This window comes from Maniola hyperantus, chromosome 17 (genome assembly GCF_902806685.2).
Source record: "Maniola hyperantus chromosome 17, iAphHyp1.2, whole genome shotgun sequence".
NCBI classification, from domain to species: Eukaryota; Metazoa; Arthropoda; class Insecta; order Lepidoptera; family Nymphalidae; genus Maniola; species Maniola hyperantus.
The window spans coordinates 5,275,224-5,302,773 of NC_048552.1; the positions used below are offsets into that span (position 1 = coordinate 5,275,224).

Sequence of the window (27,550 nt, forward strand, 5' to 3'; positions counted from 1 at the left end):
CAAGTACCTAGAATTAGGAAATATCAATATTGCTGTATTCAAATTCTAACCAACCCAACCTACCGTCTTACATACAACCTTTGTAATGTTCCCAACATTATTACTTTTGTAAATTAATACAAAAGAGATTTCTTTTCTTCAAACAAACGTAATTTAGTTCTCGTTTAAATATCAAACTTTATAGCGTCTATCAAGTCTCTAACATGCGAACAGGGAAACTCTGTCCCTTTCTTTATTATGCATAAATCGCGGCATTCTCTACAGTTATGAAAGTAAAACATACAGCGGCGATGTACAATAATTTCTGCCGCGTACTGTAAGTCAATCTGAGAAAAGAAAAGGGAGGGACAGCTCATGTATGTAGACTCTGGTGATAGGTCAAAGAACTTTTGTATCAAGTATTGGCTGTCCTTCAGCTCATCCATAACATTATTAGAATCATTTGTTTTAACGAGTAAAGCAGTTTAGCAAATTGACGTCGATATCTCGCTATGGTTATAAAGTAATCCTATTAGTTGTAATTAGTGATTACAGACGACGCAAATCACTTACTTTGTTAACGTACAATGTAGAAACATTTCATATTTTATTTCATGTAGACTGAAATAGATAGAATCGTCAAAGAGAGAGAAATGTTCAAATACTGTGGCTAATTCCGTTGTACACAATCTCTAAACTAAACTAAACGATACGTCTAAATCTATTGCTATCCCTTTCATAATTTTTCCTGCAGAAAAGGATAGCACTAGATTTAGACCTGTTAGTATAGTTTAGTTTAGAGATTGTGTACTAGAGAATCGGACACATTATGTGGTTAAATTCTGTGGGATCCAAAATTATTCTTAATACTTTGATCACTAAAACTATACTTCGTGTTGTCCTTTTTTGAAAAGAATTTGAGGAAAAGATGGTATTTTTTGTCGGTTTTCTAAACTCGATGCCGTTTAGATTTAGATGACTTTGGGTTCAACAGTATTGCTTTCTGTGATTCTTCTATCTCTTTCTTATTGACATCACTATCTATTTAGATTTGAAACATTAAATATATCATTAGAGGAAGCCCATTCTTACGCGAGAAAATCAATTTAACTTCGACTCTCAATGTCACAATAGCCGTCAGGAAGTAGAAAAGTTATCGCACTTACTCCTAGCACAAGCTTTACTTTGTTTGGTGGGGAAAGGAGAATATAAGAAATGTTAAAACTTACTTCCTATTTTCAACTTTAACAATTTTGTTAATCCTTTAACAAAATTGTGGCCTTCCTACACTATGACGGTAAACTAAAAATTAGTTTTGTTTTGGTTTGGTTAGTTAGTAGTAAATGAGGCGCAGCCAGAAGAGAGGAGAGATGGGTTCAGTCGACCAATCAGATTCATAATAAAATATAACGTCATCTTTAAAAATTCTGATTGGTTTACTCACACAGCTCCACTCTTCGCTTAGGTGATACCGGGCCTCAACGTGATATTTGCGTCGAAGTTGAATAATTTTCCGTGTATGAGGGGCATAAGTCGTGTAAATCATAGTTATCAATGTATGTCGATTGTCGACATGGTATACATAATGAGTCTCTGTATTTTTGTTTTCAGTCTACACCGGTGGGATCGATTCAGACTGCTCACGACACAATCGTATCACCAAGCAGAGATAGGCATGCTCAGCCTTTCCATAAGGTTAGTACTTTTAATTATATTTTAATACTATTACATGTACTTTTGCTCCAATTAACACGTCTAAACGTAATGCTATCCTTTTCACTATATTCCCTGCGGAATAGGAAAGCACTACTGTCTGAATCTGTCAATTTAGTCATGGCACCATAGGGCTGCCTTCAAATTAAAGCGTGCCTTACGACTTGCGTACAGTGATCGCAAAACAAGTAAAGCAAGTTGTCCAATTTAAGTTGCAACTTGGTGATTTGCGCAAGTCATAGACAATTTCAATTTCAATTTATTGCAATTCCATAAACTATGTACAAAGTAGGATTATGGATACCTAGTTTGGGTGTCGCAATTTGGTCTGAAAGTAGACCTTGGTAGGGAGGAGACCCATATTATTATTTATTTTTATTTGCGTCTTTAGAAAATCATTTATGGCATAGTAGACTAAGTCACTAAGCGTTAATTAAATAAGTCGTGTTCGTTTACTTTTTTCAAATATTAAAAAATTTCAAATATTAAAGTAATTTTAATTTTAAGTCGAGTGTCAGTCACTTGTCTAATTTCGTTCGTCATTAATTTTATTAATTGCGCATGTGCAAATCGTGATAAAAAAAAGCAAACGAAAACGACTATACACTGCTGAGTTCTGTTCTGGTACAATGTGTAGTCTTTTAAAAAAAAAAAAAAAAAAAAAAAAGGCTCGTTTTCAGGTTAGACTACTTGTTATGCGCAGTATGCAACGCGCTTCAATTTGAAGGCAGTTTTGTGATCCTAAAGTGGTGACTTCTAGTCTGGCGACTTCAAATAGTTACGACTATAAATATGAACATTAACATGTATACAGTGCATTTTCCTTACTAACTTTATACATAACCTAAGCACGATGAATTCCTAAGCCACTTCCACTCAGTTATTTTTATTTTATTAGTTTTTGTTGAAGTGAAATAGCTCTTGGAATACTGGCTTTAGTTATTGTAAATATTATATTTTCGTTAAGCTATAAGATTTAATGTTATTAAATTTTTCAAGTACATTGATAAATACACTCTCTAAACATCTACAAAAGCAGTTTAGGTTTTAAAATTTCTTTTTTACTTAGTTCTTTGCCCCTCAAAAGTGCGACTGCCTTTTTATTAATTCATTATTTTAATGCTCTCCGAACAAACAAGATATCGGTCTGTACTTCAAGACCACTATATTTCATTTTGTTCGCCGATAAATACGGTAAAAATAAATTATTTGTTAGGTATGAGCTTAATGGAACTGCCATACCCCTTCTAAGTTAGCCCGCTTCCATTTATACTGCATCATTTCATCACTTACCATCAGATGAGATCGCAGTCAAGGGCTAACTTGTATCAGAATTTAAAAGAAGCATTTACCAGACGAACTTACGTGTCTTTTTGTCGGTGCAGGATGATTTGTGTGATTATATGGTTGGTTTGGTTGAGGACGATGAGGCGGCGCTAATATACGGAGAGGTTTGGTCGGCTGTACCCCGTTTGATGTGTTATTTTTGTTTTGTCATTTATTCCACTAGTTCGCTATCCCCGCTATCGCCACAAATCTATTGCGCTGTCATTCTTTGCGTAGGTTCCCAAACTTATCGGCTGAAACCCCACTTTTATAGATTTCGGCTAATCATTCGAAAAAGTAAGTAAAGTGCTGCTTGCTTAAAGTTTAGTGACAGTTTTTACATTTTCCGTATGAATAAATGCCTAAAACACGTCAAATAAACATTGTACTCTTTTACCTTGTAAGATGATTTTTTAGTATTCAGGGGTTAAAATTAAAAACATTCCTGGTTATGCTTTATTTCGACCGATATAAGAATGCAATTACGGACAGTGGCCAAAATTAAGTTTAACTAAGTGCTTTGGGAACCTATGAGTGTAATTAACACCACAAATCCAGACATCGGACATATTGGATTGTTTGATTTTTATATCATGTTTTTATGGTTACCATGTTTTAACATTATTACAACTTCCTATTGACGATGGAATACCGAGATTAAGAAACAACAATGCTTATTTTTAATGTCCCCCAAAAATGGTTGATCATAATCTATTCACAAAACGGAGATCCACTTGCACATTTTCGTTTTGTGATAAATAAAATATGTGGAAATAATTTAATACTGTACAAACATTGGGGCTGATTCCATTGCACCCTAACCTAAACCTAAACTAAATTAATTTTAGTTTTTCTGTCTATAAGCCGCATTCCATTTTCGGCTTCAACTAAATCTAAACACCCTAAATGGCCGTCTAAAATGACGTTTGAGTTGAATGTTAAGTGCTGCCATTTAAGATAACAAGAACTGCACAAATGTTGTGTTTGATTTTCCCCATTAATCTAAAAATTATTTTTAGGGAAAATATCGAACGATGTTACTTGTTATTATAATGTTAAAATTGTATTCCAATTTCAACTTCGGACTGTCTTTGAATGGGCGCATACAGATCTTTCAATGCGTCTCGATAGAAGCCTTAGCTGCTAGACATCAGATGCTCAGCTGCTGAAAAGAAGATATCGCTCAGGCAATAGTGGGCAGAACACGGTGCGCCGACTCAACTTTTGCATTATTTACATACATTATGATACAGGTGGCGTGCGTATGACTCGAACTATCCGTTAGTCATATCACATGAAATATGTATTGATAAAAAATTGTTGATTCATTTTTTTTTGGATTTTTTTGTGGCAGAGGCTGAGGAATTAATTTACTAATCTATGAATTAGTATGCCTATCTTGACTAAACCCCTGCATGCCTTTGGCTCACAATAGAATGAATGCCGACACAAACATGTTTTTGTAGAGCTAGACATAGATTTAGTAAATTCGTTATTAACTTATAAGCCTTTTTATTGATAAATTACAATTGGTTTCATAATATCAAATACAAAGGCATTAACATCGTATTTCTTCAGGTGTGATATGTGATTTATCGCTAGTATAATAAACACAGATTTCAATCATGGTCTACTGTGCAAGAACATGCTATACTGTGTAGGTACATGTATTACGGAGTACCACAAAATCATATCGACGCGTGTTTTTGCTTGCACATAGTCTTGTAATATGCAAACGCAAACAGTTAGTGTTTGTAACCAAGATTATTTCTATGTTGGACGCATTTTGTGATTGCGTTGTGTAATGTTGTTACACTGGAATATAGTCGTGATAGGGGCTTCCTTAGAGGACCATTCATACGACATGTGTTTTTCAAGCGTTGCATAAAGGTTGAATATGACACATGTCACTTGAATTATCCCCTAAAAAGCCCCGACCCCTATGAATTCCAGTGTAAGAATAATTATTCTTAGATAATCAACACAACGGTTGCGCATTGCAGGGCGTCGCAAAAGACTCCGGCACGGGTGGGACGGCGAACACGGGCGGCAACTGGCCGCACAGTGGGAAGGCGACCCCGCTCACCACGGGCCACCTCACCCCTGCCGATAGGCATGGATCTGTACAGGTCAGTTTGTACTATGTTGCATGTTTTTCAATGATAACATACAAAACGACGAAGCCAAACCCCACTATGTTTGCGAACTTATAGCAGGCCGTGTTCACTCGGTCACCCGAAATGTAGAGCCTATACGCACAGTCGACTGGGCGTTTGGCAACTCAGTCGACGGCGACCGTTAGAATCAGTAGTTAATATGGAAATTGCCGTACCTATGCGTATAGACTCGGTAACTTCCATACAAATCACAGATTCTTAGCGGTCGACCGAATTGTCGGGCAACTATCTACCGTGCGGTATAGGCTCGTAAAGAGAGACATTTATTAAAAGGTCTAGCCAGATAAGTACAGTACGCTGCCGAAAGTAATGTACATCGGCCTTTAGAATAGCCTTTCAGCTTTGTAAGAGCGTTGTCTCTGTCACTCATACCTATATGACGTTTTGTCGGTCTCAACAACAGGGACAGCGCTCTACAAATCTACTATCTCTTTCTAAAGATCGATGTACATTACTTTCGGCCGCGTACTGTATAGGGAATTGGCCCTCAAATGACAGCCTGTTACGAAACTAACACGGGAATTTATAGTCAAGATAGGGGCTTCTTTAGGGGACTATTCAGCCGGCGTTGTGTCATATTTAACCTATTAAGCATTACATAAAGGTTGAATATATGTGGTGACAAAATATTATGTGAACGCATTACGTAAATACAGATTCTCAATGGAGATTGTTCACTTTGGTACTAATATGGGGTTTTTTTTTTACATTTATTGCACTTTACTGTACATGTTTCACGCAAATCCTCCTCCTACCTATGCAACACTTAAATGTTTGAACACTATATTCCTTTGTCTAATTTTGTGAAGTTGTGAAGAAAAAAGTTCTTTGCTGGCCACAATTTTAAATTTTTGACGTTTGCTAAAAGCATGGCAAATTTTGTTGAGTATAATTTTAGAATAAGACAAATTATATATTTAGCATGTTTTTGATGTTACACCGTACACTTCCCTTTATAATATTTATGCCTTTTTATTTATTTATCGAAAAAACAATTTTGAATGTATATTGGTGTATTTATTTTTTAGCTGTTGAAGAATAAGCATTTTCGGTATGTGAAATTTCCCGGATCAGTGTCGACGGTCAGTTGTGAACATTTTGCGGCGAATTGTGTGAACGTATGCATGTCGCTTCAATTGAGCTAAAACAGTGCTGCACTGACTTTGACTAGATTACTTAAGCAGGGTACTTACCTAGCCGTGTAGCATGTGACGTATCTGATACTGTATCAAGTGAGTACGTAGGCACGAGCCCGCTACAAGCCGCTCGCGCGTGGAGCGTAGTAAGTTCGCAGTGACCCGCCGAGTGTGGATATCACTGCGAACACAAATGCGGCTCGCAGTGTGCGCGTGGACGGCAACAGGTAACTGGATACGCGGTGACCGTTGACGAGCCGTACCCATTTGCAGGTTGATACAGTACCAGATACGTAACATGCTACACGGCTAGTGAGTACCTTGCTTTAGAAAAACAAAGTGTTTGTAACTACGAATTATAAATTTAAAAAATTGATTCGAAGTTTGTTAGGTTTTTTACGGCCAAATTGAATAATAATAATAATTAGAGCCTGTTTCACAATCTCTAGATAAACTTTATCTAACAAATAAATTGACGTTATGACAGTTTTGTTTTTGAATCTGTCAAAATGTCAAATTTATCCATGAGATAAAGTTTATTCGGCGAGTGTGAAACAGGCCCTTAATCTATCTATAATCTGCCGATAAGTTACTTAGCAACATTGTTATTTGTCATAAAGGTCATGCAACTTTCGACAACGTTGTTAAATAACTTATCGATAGATTATAGATAGGATTGATTAATATTAATTTCAGTCGTTAGATCTCTGTGAGGCGGTAAATTTTCATCAAATAAAAGCTATTCCCAAAAGCGAAAGTTGGGGTAATTTATTTTTCAGCACATAATTTCAAGTCTAAAGTCTAAGTCATTGTTGCAAAAATTAAGTGTAGATTCGCTGTATGACAATAACAATAGCTTTTGCCGTGCCGTGGCAGTGCCAATATTCATTCACAAAATAATTTAAATAGAGTAAAGGACGCTTTATATTGCACTCGAAAGCTAGGTTCACTTATCACATGTTTAAAATGTATAATTAGAAATATACAAAAACTGTAATAAACAATGGCCCCGATTCTCTTGTCTCTCTGTAAACTAAATTTAGAGTATCTGCATCCTTTTCTTTTTACTAATGCTTAAAAAGGAACGGAACATGACTTTCACATTTAAAGACTCTAAATTTTAGTGTACAATACAAATTTAAACAGTAGATTCCATCCAGTAGGTGCCATCTAAAAATTAAATTTAAAACTGTCAAACTGTGTCTGTCCTTTCCATATTACATTAGTAAGAAGAACATGCGAATACTCTAAAATTAGGTTGCGCTCAGAATTAGCCCCATTGAATTAGTCAGGCCCAGGGTGTTATTTAGGCTCAAATAATTATTATAAGAGTGAAACCCATTTATATTCCTATTTACCTTTACTTACTTTCCCTATAAAGACTAGTGATGAGATATCCCGCTACAGTAAATAAATTAATAGTAAATAAATAAATTAATAGTAAATCAAGTAATAAAATAAATAAATGTCTAAAAAAGTGCGGATTGCACTTTGACCAGCATGGTAGACTATGGCCAAACCCCTTCTCACTCAGACAGGAGATACGTGCTCTGTAGTGCGCCGGTGATGGGTTGAGCATGATGATGATTAAAGTAGTAAATTAATACCTCGGGTGGTTGTTTATATTGTGTCAAAAGATTTGACCATAAACTTTATAGAGAAAGTTGTTCTGTGATGGGCAAACTCAACCATCTAGTCTTTGCAAAGTTTTGTTGTTGCTTATTAAGGAATAGTCATAAATGTTTAGGATGTGTTTAGGAGTGGTATCAATGTTGCTTGGATATAGTTCAAGCAAGCCAGTATTTAGAGTAAGTTTTTGCACACAATCGCTTATTAACCCTTTAATCGTTTGTTTTGTGTTGTTTTTGTTTAGAAAACAAAGTCGATACTTGTGAGTTTTTGCAAATTTAGCAAATTTTGTACTTGAGAATGTTGCAAGGGATTTAAAAAAAAAATGAAATATTCGTAACTGTTATGGTTGTATTATGTCGGTTATGAATACTGTTTTGATCAACTCAAAATTCACAAAAATAGAGTTCTAGGATTAATTGGTGAAGCAAATGTTTTAAACTAAAATAAATAATCGACTTAAGGCTGATTTTTCAATCATCAAATAACTTTTATCTGTGGAATAAGTTATGAGGTTTTGACAGTTTTTGTAATCTTGTCACTCAGTCGTATTGACACGACAAACCTATTCGTCAGTTAAAGTTTATCTGGCGATTAATAATTAATCAGCCCTTAGAAGCGTAGTCCATCGTCCATCTCACTCTTGAGTATCTCCCGACTGTAAATGTTGATTGGAACAGCATGCGCTCACGCTCACGACTGAAGCAACCACGTAGCTCTTAAAAACCAAATTGATCAAATATTGCAGTTATGAAGTGACATATTTGTAGAGCGAGAGACGATAGTTTCGTATATTACAAGACTGTCTCGTGTTAGGGAGGGTTAGCATCAAGATCATCATGTTCGACTGCGGACGACGAGGTCTGGGTTCGATTCCCGGGTCGGGCCAAAACTAGTTAGGTATTGGGTTTTTCTGTTAAGTTGTCGGTGTTTCACCCCCGTGCCTCGGCAAGCACGTAAAGCCGGTGGTCCTGCTTTAGTTCTCTCTCCGGTCGTGTCATATTTCCGTCCCATCGGGCTATGAAATTGAGGGTATAGAGAGTGCATCTGTGTTTGCGCACAAGCGCACTATGATCTCACGCGCAGTTGGCTAATGTATATGGAGATTGGCTGCCGTGGCCGAAATTCGGTCGGGAGGACATTATTATTATGGCCGGACGCATTACAGCGGCGCTGCGCGGCACGACTTCGTAATGTTCTTATGCCGCGACACACAGCAACGCTCTGTGCAGCGCCGCTCTAGTGTGACATGCACCATACGATAGGAGTGAAATAATATTTTGCCGCTTTGTGCCGCGCAGCGCTGCTATAATGCTCTCCGGCCTTTTATATTATAAGAATAGTGAAAAGAGGTTAACAAAGAAGGTGGTACAATGTGTCGGTGGTGGGTTCCGGCAGGTGGTGAGCTCGACGAACGGCGAGCTGGGCGCGGACGACCCTACGGCGGGCCACAGCAACACGCCCATCACGCAGCACCACGAGGTCGATGTGGTCGACGACACCAAGTCAGTGTTTCAACTGTATGCATTGCCTTTTTTAGTTCCTTTTTTATTAGCTTTAAGTTTACACACACATACACACACACACATTTAACACTAAGATATTTTCAGCTCATCTTGCGTAATTGTTTATTGAGGCACACAATATAATTTGCATTATATACACACACCTAAATACATGTACGCACTCACATGCTCGATGCGCACATACGCGTATCAATTATTTATGAACGGAGCCAAACACTAGCGCAAACTGTACACACTAATATATTTTGTACACATGCACACACAATATTCCTTTCAAGATTTTACTTCTCTAAAAAATGAATTTCATTTTATATTAATCAGTTAAAAGTATCGAACTAGCTTATTTTTTATATTTCACACATACCAGCTAGTAAAATTTTGAAATTCTCTGAATTATTAAGGAAATATAAGGAAAAAGGTACAACAAAATCATAAAAGGAAAAATAAGTACTGATACATTACACAGCAACACTTCAATAAAAACAACAATAAGGTAAGGTATATTGTACACATTGTTTTTTTTTTTTAATTTATTATTATTAATATTTTATATTATCACGTATTGCTAGATTAAAAAAATTATACCAATGTGTACACAACCTTTCCTTGTTTTTTTAAATAATTAGCTTTTACTCTAAATGTTATCCAACCTAAAAATAATTTGGATCGCACCCGATCTGTTAGATCGATTTCTTCGTAGGCCTTATAGATTTTATCAAAATTATGGGAGTACCTACCATATTATATTACATACTTACGGAATACCTACGTTCGCCGGTCCTGCAATATCCCGCTGCCGTCGAATACCACCAACAACCTTACCTTACCCGCAATTTTACCTCGGGTTTACCGGGGAACAAGAAAATCAACAAACAACACATGGATGAGGAAAATACTTTATTTAATGGACAAGAGCGGTGGAAGAAATGACACAACATTTTGGTTACCCCGACGCTGGAAAATCTGAAAATGGAATACGTTGGGAGCACTTCCACCGGCACCGTAGCGGCAACCTGTAGCTACGAGTCAGAAAACTCAAAAATCCTGGCAATAATTGAGAAACTCTCGCTGGAAGTGGCAGAATTACGAAAAGACGAGCAAAGTTATCAACGTTTCCGTCACGCACGCCACCACTCTCGATCACGGTCAGCATCATCACGACAACATCAAAAGAAGCCTGGCGATGCAACTACAGAATGCTGGTATCACCTCACATTTGGAGACCACGCAAGATCCTGCCAACCACCCTGCTCGCGGAGAACCAAGCCTTCGACACCGACGGTGGCAGACGTCGGTGTCCCCAGCTCAAGCAATCGCCTCTGCGTTCACGATCGCGACTTAAATGAACGTTTCCTCGTGGACACTGGCGCAGACATATCGGTGTGGGCTGCTACACCAAAGATGAAGAGAAATACAACAAGTACATACAAGCTTTACGCTGCAAATAATACACCGATATGTACCTACGGCGAAAAGACCATCACGCTCAACCTGGGATTACGACGAACCTTCACGTGGACATTTATCATCGCTGACGTGAAGACATCCATCCTGGGCGCAGACTTTCTTCGACATTTCAAACTTCTCGTGGACCTGCATAAGAAAAAGTTGATCGATGACGTAACGAAGCTCGCTGTCGACGCAATCGAAGTTTCAACATCCACCGAATCCATCCGCATCGTGAGCACAGACCAAGACTACCACGAGATCTTGAAGCAATATCCAGACGTCCTACGCCCAATGTCACTGAAGCAGCCAGCCAAGCACGACGTAGTTCACCACATTGAGACGACGGGGCCTCCACTTTTCGCTCGCGCCCGCCCTCTGCCGCCCGACAAATACAACGCTGCAAAAGCTGAATTTGAACGCATGGTGGAGTTGGGCATATGCAGACCTTCGAAGAGCCCATGGGCGAGTCCTTTGCACGTAGTCAAGAAGAAAGACGGCGGACTACGCGTGTGCGGCGACTACAGACGCTTGAATGCAGTAACTCAGCCAGATCGTTACCCAATCCCACGCATTCAAGACTTCACGTACTCACTGCATGAGAAGAGGATATTTTCAAAACTCGCCCTCAAAATGGCATACTACTGGATACCAATGGCTAGTCAAGAAGACGCACAGAAAACGGCTATCATCACTCCTTTTGGCCTGTACGAGTTCACCTGCATGACGTTCGGCCTACGCAACGCAAGTCAAACATTCCAACGGTTCATGCATCAAGTCCTCCGTGGCATAGAAAACTGCTTCTGTTTCGTCGACGACATTCTCCTATACTCCGAAGATGAAGATCAGCATCAAAAGCTACTTCATCAAGTATTAGAACGCCTTGACAAATATGGCGTAACACTTAACGTCGAGAAATGCCAGTTTGGAGTCGAAACAATCAACTTCTTGGGCTACGAAGTCTCCGCTGGTGGCATCAAACCTACAAAGGAACGCACGGAAGCTATATCGACTTATCCAAAACCGAAGACCATCGTCGAGCTACGTCGGTTCCTGGGCATGCTCAACTTTTATCGCGACTGCCTGCCCCATCAGGCGGAGCAACAACACGAACTCAATAAGTACCTTCACAACAAGAAGAGGAACGACAAAACACCAATAGACTGGACACCGGTGGCTGATGAAGCTTTTGTGAAATGCCGCCAAAGCATAACAGAAGCGACAACACTAAGCTACCCAGTTCCCGGCTGCGAACTCGCTATCATGACGGACGCATCAGACCACAGCGTAGGCGCAGTGCTGCAACAGAAGGTTAAAAATGTCTGGAAACCGATGGCATTCTTTTCGAAGACAATGAGCCCTACGCAGCGCCGCTACTCCGTTTATGATCGCGAGCTACTAGCGATGTACGCAGCCGTGAAGCACTTCCGACGGTTGATAGAGGGTTGCGAAGTTACCTTATTCACCGACCATAAGCCTCTCTCTTTCGCACTCAGTCGATCACCGAGCAGCAGCGACACACCTCGGCGAGAACGGCAACTTCACTTCATAAGCCAATTCTGCACGCACATTAAATACATCAAGGGCGAAGAGAACCCAGTCGCCGACGCCTTATCTCGTATCGAAGACATCCAGTGTCCAAACGTCTTGGACTACGGGCAGTTGGCGGCAGATCAAGCAAGCGACGAAGAACTGGCAGACCTGAGAAAACAACCCCATCTGAAGTTCGGTGAAGTAACACTGCCAGGGCTCGATCGACCAATCACGTGCGAGCTCTCAACTGCATCTCCTCGTCCGTACCTGCCTAAGACATACCGTTACGCCGCATTCAAAGCGCAACACGGTCTATGTCACCCTGGGGTCCGAACAACACGGAAGCAGATGGCATCGAAGTTCTTCTGGCCAACAATGAACCAAGAAGTAGCAACATGGGCCAAAGCATGCATCGACTGTCAGCGCAGCAAGATCCATCGACATGTAGTCACTCCTTTGGCAGCGTTCCCACCTTCTCAGCGTTTCGAGCACATCCACATCGACATCGTCGGTCCACTTCGACTATCAAACGACTGCAGATACTGTGTGACGATCATCGACCGATGCACCAAGTGGCCAGAAGCAGTACCAGTGCAAGAGATCACTGCCGAAACCGTCGCAAAAGCCCTCTACGACAATTGGATCGCAAGACACGGCGTACCGTTAAGGATTACCACAGACCAGGCAAAAAATTTCGAATCTGCACTGTTCACCGCACTGATGAAGAGATTGGGAGTCACAAAGATCCGGACTACGGCCTACCACCCACAGGCCAATGGACGGATCGAGCGATGGCATCGCACAATGAAGGCGGCTCTCATGGCGCGCGGTGCCAGTGCAACTTGGACGGAAGAACTGCCGACAGTACTACTTGGCCTACGTACGGCATTACGAGAGGACAACAATCTCAGTCCGGCTCTGATGACGTACGGTGCAACGCTACGAGTACCATCCGATTTCCTCGTACCTACACAGTCGAAAATCGAAGACGCAGACTACGTGCGACGTCTCACAGAAACAATGGCATCGCTAACTCCGACAGAACGCTCGCCAGCGACCCGATCAACATTCATCTACAAAGACCTAGCTACGTGCACGCACGTTTTCGTACGAAACGACACCGTACGACCGCCATTAACACCGCCATACGACGGACCCTATCAAGTTTTGAAGCGCCACAACAAGTACTACCAGATCCAGCTACCACTTCGAACAACCGTGGTATCATTGGACAGACTCAAGCCCGCTTACATGCTCAACGAGGAAGACACAGGCGCAAGCACTGCAAGTGCGGAAAAGAAAACATCAGTATCGACGAGTTTGCAACCTGAGTCTGCAATGGAAACAAGCTCGCCGGTACCAGCGCCAGCGCCTGCACCTAGCCCCTACGTCACACGAAGCGGTCGAGTCGTGAAACGAGCAGTACGCTTCGCTTGAAAGGGGGTACTATGGGAGTACCTACCATATTATATTACATACTTACGGAATACCTACGTTCGCCGGTCCTGCAATATCCCGCTGCCGTCGAATACCACCAACAACCTTACCTTACCCGCAATTTTACCTCGGGTTTACCGGGGAACAAGAAAATCAACAAACAACACATGGATGAGGAAAATACTTTATTTAATGGACAAGAGCGGTGGAAGAAATGACACAACAAAATGGAATTTCTTATCAATTATTTTAGATTTTTTAACAGTTTATTTTTCCTGTCGCTATTTACCATACAATTTATCGATGTGCTATAATTTTTTTAATGTTGTTATGTTGGATGTATTGTTGTATCGTAAATGTGTATTTGTCTATATTTGTATTTGAATATTAAAAATGAATTTAGTGTTGTATATATTCTACATTATCTTGTATATTTTATTTATACATTTATCTCGTTTCATTTCAAGATATGTTTACTACTAATCGCTCGCGATCTCTTCCGCGTATATTTAAGCTTTGTTAACAAACATGGAGGAACCATTGTTTTTTCGAAAAAAAAGTATTCCGAGTTGCAAACTATCTTTCTGCCAAATTTAACAAGATTGGTTTAGCGGTTGAGACGTTTAAAGGTAACATACAGACCGACACAATGAACTGCTGTAGTGTTAGAGCCTCAATATAGCTCAACCGGTAAAGGAGTGGACTGAAAACCGAAAGGTCGACGGTTCAAACCCCGCCCGTTGCACTATTGTCGTACCTACTCCTAGCACAAGCCTTGCGCTTAGTTGAAGAGGAAAAGGGAATATTAGTCATTTAACATGGCTAATTTATTTTTTATTTTTAAAACATTATACAAATTCAACTATTGAAAATCAAAGTGTACAGTAGTACCCATTTTATTTTTTTTTATTTTTTTTATTTTTGTTTATTTGAAAGTAATCAACAGCGTAAATACATAATTATTATTTAAATTTAAATCTAGGTATAACAGAAGGCCAAAAGAGATTACTTAAAATTATAATTAAACTATTTTAACAGAATAGAGTTAGAATAAATGTAGGTATATACAATAATAAAATAAAATTACAACAGTGTGTGTATGATTGTATGTGTGTGTGTATGCGTATGTGAGTGTGTGCTTATGAGTATGTGTGAGCGTGTGTGCATGTGTGTGTGTGTGTAAATGGGAGTGTATGATTGCATGCATATTTAGATGTTAGCTACTTTTTTTTTGTTTTACGATGATAGTTTCTTAATTCCTTTTTAAATTTATTGTTTGATAGAATACATGCTTTGAGTTTTCAATATTATGACATGAATGAAAACCTTGAGGTTTGCAATAAGCTCTTACCAGACAGACTATGTAAATCGTCATGAAGACAATCCGTCTATTCCAGATGCTGTTGTTTCTTCAAGCGCAAAAAGAAGAAGTGTGCGACGCGCGCGTACAAGTGACGCGTGTGCGCGTGACACCCGCACCCGCCGCGACCCCCGCCCCGCACGCCGCTCGACCCCTCGCAGACCCCCTACACTCGCCGGACCGCGCGCTAGGGGTTGCCAACACACTATAGTGATTTTCACTTACGAGATCCCTTTTGATACAATTGTTTTCATGTTGTTTCATTTGGCGCTTCACGCAAATGAATCCATACAAAAATCGACTAACTATTCTATCCGATTAATATAAATGATATCGATTATTATCGATGCTTCATCAAATCGAATATTCTGAAAACCTATCTCTTAATTTGTTAATCCATAATACAGATGTAACATTCAATCTTTTATCAAATATTCGAATTGTCGAATTTATTTAAAAAAAAAATCGAATTTGGATTTAATAAAAAAACTACAGCTTACTTAATATTTGAAATGGCAAAAGGGAATTCATTTGTGAAAAGTGCTATACACCATTGCAGAACATCAAATACATTTACAAGTTCATAATCCAGAATTCATTAGTTTATCATTCAATGGTAACACCATAATTAACAAATATGTCGTGATAAACATTATTGTTAATTATCATGATAATTGTTAATGATAATTTTATTAGGGTGGTCATGTTAAAATTTAAAATTATGTTAAACTTGCAATTTTCTTGTTTTCCGAAATCTTGATTATATCTTAACTCGTACGAAATCTTGTGATTTACTGTTAATAAATTTTTTGAATCACTTGTATGTTGTTACTTGTTAGTATTCAATAAAATTTATTCATTGTAATTAAATAATGTTTTTAAAGTAAATAGGTATCTTTTTAAAGTTTAACTACTAGCAAATGGAGGTAAACTTGAGTGTTAAAATTGAATGACAGTTATTTTGATAAAACTATTGTTGTTAATTATCATTTATAACTATTTAAATGATAATTGTCAATAATATCGTTTGAAAGTTACTTTTATAACGTCTCGTATATTTAAATTGTGAATATGTGACGAATGTTTTGTAAAGGATAGTAAATTATAACCTGCCGTACTATTTTCCCCGCGAAGTACTTTCATATTATGAAAGAAAAATGTATCTAGGTATGCCGTTTCACTGAGACGGCTCGTGAGGATCAAACAGTTTAAAAAAAGGTTTTTTTTGTTCAAAACAGAATTCGAATATCTTCTGTTTTTTTTTAATTTGAAACATGCCAACCCTGATCTACCACACGAGTCGTCTCAGTCGAGCGGTACGGTACATCTATAATTGGGATGATGCCTTCACATGTTCATTCAATTTTACCACATGATACTTCCATCAATAACAACTACAAAGTTTCAACTCAATCGGAAGTAAGAAACACATTGGTAACGAACAGGCAGACAGATAAACATTAATTTTTTAGATGAACTTAATACAAAAAAGGTTGTTCTCATCTGACGCATATAGTACGGTAAGGGATATATTTTTTGTTTCTAGTAAAACAGAAAGTAGTGAAATTTAAAAATGTATTTTACATATTGTTCTTTAAAGTTGGCAACCCTTAGTATAATTTCAATGTGTATTCGACCCCTTTCTCTCTATCGCGCATTTTTGTTATTAGATGGAGAAAATGCTAAGCTACATAACTAACGGCCACAATTAATAATGAATCCTATCTCTAATCTCTCGATAAGTTACTTAGCAACATTGTTTTTTTCTTATGTTATATTCTTTTTTACAAATAATAACGTTGCTAAGTACTATCTTTATCGACAGATTAGAGATAGATTGATACGTAATTTCGGCCGTTAAGCGTATGAACGCAACAGTGTTGAGGACATGTAAAAGTTGAGATCTTTGCTAAGGTAAAACTAAGTGTAAGCATTCGAGCGAGTCACAACCTTGATGAATGCTTTGTCGTTTTTTTTTAAATTATATTTTTACCTATTGAGATGCACCTAGTTAATCGAATTAAGAAATGAAGGAATCTTTAATATACAGGATATAATCAGAACGCTGGCAAAAACGAAGATAGGTGATAGTACTGATGATTACTGATATGATACCACAAAAAAACGCGAAAAAACTATTCAAATCCTATAATTTTGTAAAAGTTCACGATATATTGCAAATAAAACATCTGACTGACGCTAGAGGTCAACGAACGTTGGGAAAGTAGGTCATTCGGAGTCAATGCCGCGTCGGAGGCAGGGCAATAACCCGAGTTTTGCACACTATACATTGCTGGTTTGAAAAATTCTTTCAATCACTAATAAAAGTACAAAACGAGGCAAATGGTTGGTTTGGATTGTGTTTAGGTAGTATTACAATAACGCTAAGTTTTTGCTAGCGTTCTGGTTACACCCGGTATTAAAGTTAATATTCAATGGTACCAAATCCTGAACTAAATTAAAAGTCTAAAAATAAACGAAATGGGATTTTGTGGAAGACGTTATACTTCGCTGTTATATGCTATTTTAAAAAGGACCTATCCATTTGCGTCCACATGAATGTAGCTTTAATATAATTAGAATATGACATTTCAATTTTCTTAGCAAATATATCAATTTGTCTATGTCTTCAAACACGCTTATAATAAAATAAAACCTTATTCTGTCATAAATAATAATCCACAATTCATTTTACAAATATGTATACTATATTGTAAAACAGCCTAGGATTACCAAACAAATTAATATTTATTTTTATTTCAAAAATATGTAATTTTATTTACAAAATGTTATATTCCGATAAGGTTAGGGGTGGATTTTCGAATTGAACGTCTGTGGCGTCAGTGACGCCACGACAGATTAATGTAATATGCAAATGTCATTCGAGCGCAGCGACACTGACGCGGCGTCTATACCCTATCCACGGAAAGAAGTTAGTATAGCGCTCTCTGTTACGTAATCCCATACAAAATGACTAAGACAAAAAGTATTGAGCGCCATTTTGAGTGACCAACCAATCACAAACGAGCCTGAGATGTTTTCCGTACTTCTCTGTCCACGAAAGCAAGTTATTACGGAAAAAATGGGTTCGTTTGTGATTGGTTGGTCACTAAAAACGGTTAACGACCACTATCTTTTTGTCTTTGTCATTTTGTATGGGGTCACGTAACAGAGAGAGCCTTATATTATCTTCTCTCCGTGGATGTTATGTTTGAATGACGTTTCCGACATTTTCATAGTACATTAATCTGCCGCTCGACTCGAAACTCCACCATAAGTGATACATGTAAGAACAATAGACATTGTATGAGGTCCAATTCTTGCTGACAATGTTTGCGTTTACAAAATGCAATGTTACCTATGTCTTTTCATACGAATTGAGTGATGATAACCCAAAATACAATCACTTCTAACATGATAGTTTCAATAATTACAATAGGATAACATCTTAGCCAGACTTATTCTTTGAGAAAGTTAAATATTTTGCAGATGCCGAGTGAAATAGATTCAATTGATTAATACAACAATCTCGTTTGCTACATTTTGAAATTAAAACAAATAAACTAAAAATTGTAAAAATACAAACTATTTTTAAATACTATTTCTTTGAAATTCAATTCTGTTAGGCAGCTACCATTATATTATACTTATTATAAGTAGCTTTGAAGGCCTTATTAATAAAAAGCCACATAATATCGTTCTTAGTTTGGAGATTTGTCAGACACTGCCAAAAATACTCAGTGACTCCTTTGAAATTAACAGGTGGTTGCGTACTTTATGCGTTTGACAAACGTATGGGCGTTAGTATAGGTAGAAAAAGACAATACAGTTTAGACGTCTGAAAATGCATTTGGCAGATTTGGCAAAAAAACTTGATAAGACAATATTATTAAATATTTTATTAAAAAGACCGTCAATGATCAAAATTGAATATAAACCATATGACGTCCAAACAAGAATGTACAATAACCAAAAACAAAAACATAAAAAATGCATAATTAATACAATTTTGTATTAAACAGAAAGGTAATAATAACAATTCCCATTTTATCATACTTTTAACAGTGCGCTACAATGCATAGAAGTATTGTTTCTCCATAAAGAATTTATAACGCGTAAAATTTAACTCATCACGCGCGATTTTAACTTTTTATGTCAAATTTCATGTCAAAAGTTTATTTTAAGAGCGGTTACGCACTACACCCGATCCGAGACCGAGAAAATACGTTCTTTTTTGTTTTGTATGGGAGCTTATGACTTATGTCGTAGATAATCGCTGGTATTCTCACGGATGACGGATAGAACTTGGATGACGGAAGTGTAGTGCGTAATCGCTCTAAAGATGAATCGTACTTTTGACATGCCAGTTGACCCATAGAGATGAAATGGCGCGCGAGGAGTCATTTTGTTTGACTATATTTATATTCATAGTTTAGACTTGGAGGAATAAATAGATGAATTAGCTAATCATTAATTTATCAAATGCTTAGAGACTCCATTTTTTATTTTATTTTCAAATATTTAAATTCAAACAATTAGTTAGCTTCACTAGACGCAGGAAAAAATAGAAGCGTTGTACTGTTTGTTAATAAATATGTCTAACAGCTGATCTACCACCTATGATTTGAAAAAATACAAAACTTTTTAAGATGGGCCAAAAGTACCTACCTACATTATCTTCATTTCACTAAGAAAAAAGTCAGTCAATCTGTTTTATTATTCTCAAGAATTTTATTTCCTCTATTTATAACTACTTTCTAACACATGCGTAACGTATTATGTAAAAAATGAAGTAATTTATTTATATTTTTAACACTTTAGTCCTTTTACATTTTTATTTATTAAAAACTGACATCTAATAGTCTATTATAAAATGTAACAGTACTAATCGAGGGTCGAATCAACCGTTATAATTTTATTATAGAGATTAAAACAATAAAATAAAAAAATTGCTAATGGCTCAGTACAAAATGCAATATATATGTGCTTGAGTTTTTGAGTGTATTCTGATTTGTCGGCCTGCGACACGCAATTACATATTCCGTGCCGCAGCTTAGTCTTCGATTTACCGAAAGCATACCGAATGCCTATACTTTAGTAAAATGCCTACTGATTGGCGTGGTTTGCGTTGGGATGTGATCGCTTCGGCATGCTCCGTCACAGTGATGTAAAGAAAATATACCCATATGCGCGTAAATAGATGCAGCGCGGTATCGTTTCGGTAACAGAGCATATCAATCCTACGCGTATAGTTCTGAATTAGTTCAAGTAAGCCAAATCATACTCAAGGCTTTGTCAAGTACCGATATACTCGTAGTTCTGGAACTTTCCATAAAAGTAGACAAAGTAAGGGGTCAAGTACCAATATAATTCCCCAAATGCTCCAATATTGTACATAGTCGTGGACGCGGTGCGGTTGGCGTTAATGTTTGTGTTCCCGTCCGTAGTGTTTTATTTTACGTCTTCATTTCATGCACCAATTCTATTTATTTTGTCTCATCCGAGACGCGAGATTCTCTTTACCACATACCCTCATCAAGGATCCATTCCAGTAGGCCTTGTCAATGTGCAAACGTTATGTGACTATTTATGACCATGTTAGACCCATACTATCAGCTTTAACTCAAATCCCTTGGTACCAGTGCATTGAGTTTCGTAATAAGAAACTGCTCAACCCACGTTTTCATCGGTGATAGCTTGACAAATTTTAAATCCGTTCGGTTCCTTAGTGACGATTTAGCAAAGTGTAAAAGTTGACTTGAATCAGTAGCAACATTAAACTAAATTATAAACGAAGAAGACTAACATATACAACAATTATTTAGAAATAGTCAAGAAAAGGGTTCATATACATTATACTTACACCAAAAAAATTATGAATTAATGTAGCACTGATTAATTTGCGTAATCGCACGTAAGTCCAGCGTACTATCAAAACGTTGGGCTATCTATGATAGAGAAGGAAAAATCATGAACATGATTTCATAGATTTCAATCCTATTCTAATTTTTCAAGCTAACGTAACATGAGCGTTGGCGTAAATCTGTCAATTAGAAAAAGGGCAAAGGGGGATTTGATCTCCATACGGTAGGTTAATGTAACTCAGGTGTCACATTTTTTAAACCTGTTAACTTTCTCAGGGTCCAGATGTTACAGTGTTTGCATTTGACAAGTCCTACAGATCATTCTCGAACAAATCAACAGTACATTATCATTTCATTAAACCTGTAGTTATAAACAGTAGTAGTATCGCTTCCCATTTTTATTAGAAAACAGGTGTGTTTAGGACACACTGTGAGTTCATTATATTAGGTTTGGTCCAGGAGATGGGAAATTTTAAGGTGGTGCTTGATAAAGGAAAAGTTTGTAACGTACTACCTACCTAAAACAAAATTTCAAAATATTAAATTTCTTAAATAATAATTCAGTCAGCTGGGCCGTGATGGGTTCGCGAGCTATTTAGCATCGCCTTTTCGCCTTCCATCGGACCAGTTGACCAGTCTTGGTTTCCATACATAAATAAAGAGTTTAGTACATAATACTGCCTCGTATGGACTGTGGCCAGCGCTGGCCGGCTTTTGTGGGTTTCATAAAACATACATTTCTCATTTTCATACAAGAATATTTGCGCAATTCGCAAATAGTATTGGCCGGCACTTGCTGAACGTAGCATCAAAGTAACTTTGATATCGCTCAACTTTTATCGAATACCTTCTCAAAATTTTCCACCAGCTCTGGACAATGCTGTCAAGTGTAATTATATGATTTTGTTATATAAGTAATGAATTACCATAACATAGATATCGCGAATATACTAAGTTTGTGTGTTGTTGAAACTCGTTGCGCGCTGAGTGTTGGACTATGTCGCTTATTACAAGTTTTTGTACAGGTTGTGAATTATTTATTGACGGTTAAAAAATACATTCAGCTGAAAGACAACCAAAAATTGCAACAGAGGTGGCATATGCGTCTTTGTAATAGGCGGAGACTTCAGTTAATATAATATAAGAATTATTCCCCAAATTTTTTAAACATAAATTTAAATCCTAGTGGATTTTTTTGTTTAGTGCTGTAGCATAAAATTTAGCAAGGAAGGCAGAAAGTTAAAGCAAAATCTTAATATTGTTAAGTAAATTAAATTATTAATATTTTAATGTAAATACCCAGTGTTTTGTTGCTTTTGCAAAGTCTCTTGCTTGATATAATTCGATAGTGGCAATGTATCACGAAACACACTATACTTCGTCCCATAAGTCCGGTGAGTGGGACAGAGCGCAAAACATTCGCTGCAACTCTCCAACGTATTACAATACCCCGCCTGCACCGATCGTTGGAGGTACATAAAGCGTCGAATTTTAAAAAATAATAATTTGTCAGCTGAATAAAGATTTCAGTATTTTACCTGGTAGTGTAGGGATATGACTGGTTTCAATTTACGAAAGGCAAAGTTCAACACTCCAGCCGTATTTTGCATATTCTAGGTATAATTTTATTTAGTCATTGTATAAACTAAGTTCGATTTGTGCGAGAAAAACAATTAATTATGATTATTATTTAATCGGCTCCGTTCCTATAGTGAAGCCACAATATTTTTCTATGTTTATTTGTATTTATAACGCCTATAAAAATATAGTTTTAGTGGGTGATTTATTATATACTTGCAATAACTGAGACGATGCTAATTCCGATACTATGATTATGTGAAAGAAAATGGTGGTCTAAGGATGATATATGATTCGTTAAGGATGCATTCATTAATTACGTTACAACTTTTGACTTGTCGTATTATTAATAAACATTTATTTTTACTCATAAACATAATGTATTACGAAAGGAATATAAAAACTGCACTTCATTATTATATTATGACATAGTTTGAGGACTTCAATTAATTGTGAAGACAACTCTACTCTTGACGTTTGCTGTATAGAAAAATGTAAAAAAATCGAGGTTCACTTAAATTTTAAAAAGGGGTTTAAGTCTTAAAATGTAACATAATCAATGAATCATACCCGATTGACGTGAAAAGTTATATATAACGTGCAATAATTTTATTTCTATGTATTTAAATTCATTACAATAGTTTAAAAAAAATTAGTTTGTTTCAATCGGAGTCCAGTGCAGGCTACGTAACCCTAAAAGACTGATTGAAACATTATCTCGTGTGCTCGGCCCATGTCAATTTCTATTGTATCCCGTTTACAAGTAAGTCGTATGGGAATGTTATTTCTGCTAGCTATACGCTCTGCCTACTGATTCGCTAACTCGGTGTCTAACACTGAATGATAGCCACCGAACTCATTTGACATTTATTTTCCGTTGAAGGTTTCCTACGAAACAATATTTCCATGAAGCAAACACCTGCTATCCCATTTCGAGTACCGAGCGAGAGCGAGAGGTCGGACACCACTGGAGTCCGACCTCTCGCTCTAATTTGTTAATCGACTGTATTTACTTCAGTTAGGTATTAGGAACGCACCTGATCCACGTTTATTACACATTCATGGCTGAAATCTGTTCTTGTACAATGCGCAGTCATACGCCTCACGTTCAGATTGAACTACTTGTTTAGCGCGCCCTACGTCATTCAAAGGCCATGCAAAGTGCAAACTTTTGATCGGTCGACAGTACAGTCGCTTGCTTATTAGTTTTGACGACTATGGAGATGCAACGATTTATAATCGACTTAGGGTTGATTTATGTTAACACGTGGCGGGCGAGAGTCGTGCCACGTACGAGGCACGGATTCAAATGATCACGAACATTTTATATGAAGCAGTTTATGCTTTTAACTTATTTATTTATTTAAAATGCCACTTAAATGGCAGTTTGAATAAATTGCTATCCCTTTCATAATCTCTCTGCGGAAAGAGATTTAGACCTGTCAATGTGGCTAATTCCGTTGTACACAATCTCTAAACTGAACTAAAATGGCACGTCTAAATCTATTGCTATCCCTTTCATAATGTTGCTCGCGGAAAAGGATAGTACTAGACTTAGATCTGTTAATTTAGTTTAGTTTAGAGATTGTGTACAAGAGAATCGGCCCCAATTTAACCACAATTTTAGACTAAAACCGGGACTAACGCCTACTAACAAAATCCACTGGCTAATAAATGAAATCATTCTGTCCTCCAAATTATTGTATTAGGTTAGGGATGATTTATGCAAACGTCGTGTGGAGTCCGTGTCTCATCAACACGGATGCCACACGGTGAAGCATAAACTGCTTCATATAAAATGTTCGTGTAATGATTGGATCTCACATAGCCATATTGTCGGTCGATCAAAAATCTGTAGTCGACGCGGTTTCTCAATGTAAAGCGCCTGCGGCCGGTTTGTGAAGAAGACATTTCAATAATTCCAAAAGTTTTCTGTAGAGATTTTTTTAAATCAATTTAGCCGCAGCTAAATTCCTTATATACGAACTTCTTATACAAGATAACTCGTCTACCTAACGTACATTATATTTTATAATCATTCACATATGCACGAGCATATCTAATTAGCTTTTTCTATAGACTTGTAAGAAGTGTCTTATAAGAAGTTTTTATTATGCGAAGAACCAAAATATTTTAAATGCTATGCTATATAGTACCGAATGTGTATAGACTGAGTAAACAATATCATCGGTCGAGCCTCGCCCCGCTTGAGTATGGCCATGAGAATGGTTCTTACCTTTATCAAAGATGAATTGCGTGTAATTTTTACGTAAATTTCCACTGATTTTGTAAATGTTAAATACGAAAATCTCACAAAATTTTCTCATAAAAGAAGTTAGGTACAACATTTCTTGACAAAACCTGTTAGTGTTTTCGGCTATTATGCATTTGTAAATAAAATTACAAAGTTCACTAAGTTCTGCATTCTCATGGCCGCTCGTTTAGCGGTCGCTAAGTGTAATAGTGTATAAATTGTACAGCTTAGACAAAGAAAACACGTTTGTATATTTTTGCTTGGATACATAAATGGCAAAGATTCGAATGATGAATTGTGTAGAATAAGATATGCGGATGTGATTTTTGACAGAGTAACGCCGATACTATGATCTGTAAATAAAATAGAGAGAAAAATGGCCACTAATTTTTTTTCTCGCACGCTTACTAATCAATATATCGCCCCCCTCGCTCGCACTAAGGCGGCTATAGCGACTATTTCTGACCGTTTTTCTTTCTATCTAGTCACAGAATATAGTCTAATATCGCGATTCGGCCTATGTGATACGGTACGTCCGTGCGTCATCAGTTTATGTGACAAACTAAGTATTGCTGGACGCGTCGGAGTTTTTGTATGTGTATTATTAAATAGTCACAGATATGTAAGTAGTCATCACAAAATTGTATCCCCCTTAAATAAAATAGTCTTATTACTTTCGGTCTAAGTGACGTTGAAGTGGTTTTTTTCAAAAGCCATCTTGTTGTGTCGTTTAAATATTTCTAGAGAAAGTTATATTACGGTGATATCGAGCGATGTATAAAATAAACCATTGCGAAGATCATAATGAGTTTTTTATGTATTATATTATAATAATGTAAACAAAATTATCCCCCTCGTTGAATAGATCGTAAAACTTACTGTACACATTGCAGTTTAACCCAAAATGTAATAAATTTAAGTCTTAAAAGTAATTCATAGTAGTACCTAATTGTTACTTTCTATTTGCTAGATAGAATAATCAAATTAGTGTGGATATTGAAATTCAAAGTCAAATTGTGTGATCTCTAACGGCAAATGATTAATTCTACGTGTGTAAGGAGGGGTGACAGTGTGTGTACTGAGTGTAAAATGTGTCGCGAGCTATCTGTGGGACGTTCAAACGACTACCGAACTGTCACTTGAGGACGTAGCATACGTGACGTGAGCGTACATCGCGACATCGGGGTGTGTCGTATAAAGTTCCGTTAATATCTGCGACATTGAGAGTAAACAGACGCGTGCCGTGTCACTTATACCTATATACGTTCAGACACTGTGTTGAAGAATGACACGGCACTGTCTGGAATGCTTATGTCTGTAGATATAATTGACCACTTCCAAGAATCGGAAGAAATGGAAATTAAAGTTTTAAAATAATAAACAAGAAAAATATTTTACTATAATCAATTTTCTTTCATTCATTCCTAATGAAAGAAAATTGGTCATCATATTATGATTGAATTGTTTTAAAGAATTTTCCGCTAAATGTTTAATTTATTAATTACTTAATTTTTAATAAATTGTAAAATATATATTTTAAGTTATAACAAGAGATTAGATTTTTTTATATTCTCCTTCGCTCCGTGTATTTATATAATTTGATGTCGCGATGATTTGAAAAAATTGCTTCACGTATGCTGCGATCTTAACACGGATGGGTACCCGGCAATCGCGTTTCGAACTAGCTTCATTATCACAATCGACATAATTAAAAAAGCACCTTTTTGTTGTTTCTTACTCGAAGTAAAGAAAACTTTGGCGGTGACTTGAAGTAACTATGATAAGTACTTTGAAAGTGCCGTATAGGCGAAGTGTCGCAGACAGTATGTACTGTGTAGTTAATTTAATTTATAATTTTTAAAATTTCGCTTACTAAGTAAGTCAGTCAGTCGCCGGCTTAAGGACGCACGAGGGAGTTTTTGTGCTAGTTATATACTTATTAACTTTATGTATACATGATGCTTTTGAAACTGAATTGAATTCTTATTGTTAAGTATATATTATTATAAATAAATATTCATTATCATAGAAAACAGTACTGTGTTTATTTTATTTTTCTCTGTAACATGTAAATTTACATACGCAATTTGACTTATGTTCAGTTAAGGTCACAACCTATTTTCAAAAATACGAAAATATTTGTTAACTCATAATTAAATAAAGCTTATTATAAGATATTCGTTTTATTCATTGTTTTAATGCACTCTCAACTCATAATATAATATATTACAATACACAGAAATAAGTAGGCAGGTAGGTAAATTGCTTTCACTCCATGAGAGCCGAGAGGCAGCTCGCTATGATAGCGTTGTAGGTAATAAAATGATAAAGCCTTATAAAACTAATAGTTTTCGAAATCGGTCGAAACAGGAATCGAACCATGGACCTTGCTTAGCTCAATAACGTTATCGCATCATTGCCCCAGAATTCACCTACCTTACCTAGTTGATAGAGCACTACTATAACAGTAACAGATAAATTCGTTTATCCAACCTATAGTGTATCTATACACCCCGGATTAAAATCACAGAATAAGCCATAGTAAAGAATGTCGCAAACTGCGCATTTTTCAGTGCTGAAAATGCGAACAGC

General features: G+C 37.0%; 1 protein-coding gene across 31 annotated transcripts in view; it reads left to right on the plus strand.

Annotated features, from left to right (window-relative positions):
• The window catches only part of gish (casein kinase I gish), a 73,047-nt gene extending 45,914 nt beyond the window's left edge, over positions 1 to 27,133 (plus strand). For 13 of the 31 annotated variants that reach the window (XM_034977377.2, XM_034977387.2, XM_069504237.1 and 10 more), the window contains 6 exons: positions 1,591 to 1,674; positions 3,078 to 3,143; positions 5,022 to 5,147; positions 6,224 to 6,277; positions 9,359 to 9,480; positions 15,282 to 27,133. In XM_034977377.2, coding sequence (XP_034833268.1) covers positions 1,591 to 1,674; positions 3,078 to 3,143; positions 5,022 to 5,147; positions 6,224 to 6,277; positions 9,359 to 9,480; positions 15,282 to 15,357 — 528 coding nt within the window. In that variant the 3' untranslated portion in view covers positions 15,358 to 27,133. The remainder of the gene's footprint in view (positions 1 to 1,590; positions 1,675 to 3,077; positions 3,144 to 5,021; positions 5,148 to 6,223; positions 6,278 to 9,358; positions 9,481 to 15,281) is intronic. The other 18 variants (XM_034977392.2, XM_034977388.2, XM_034977390.2 and 15 more) reach the window with 12 other exon arrangements.
• Positions 27,134 to 27,550: the final 417 nt, after the last annotated feature.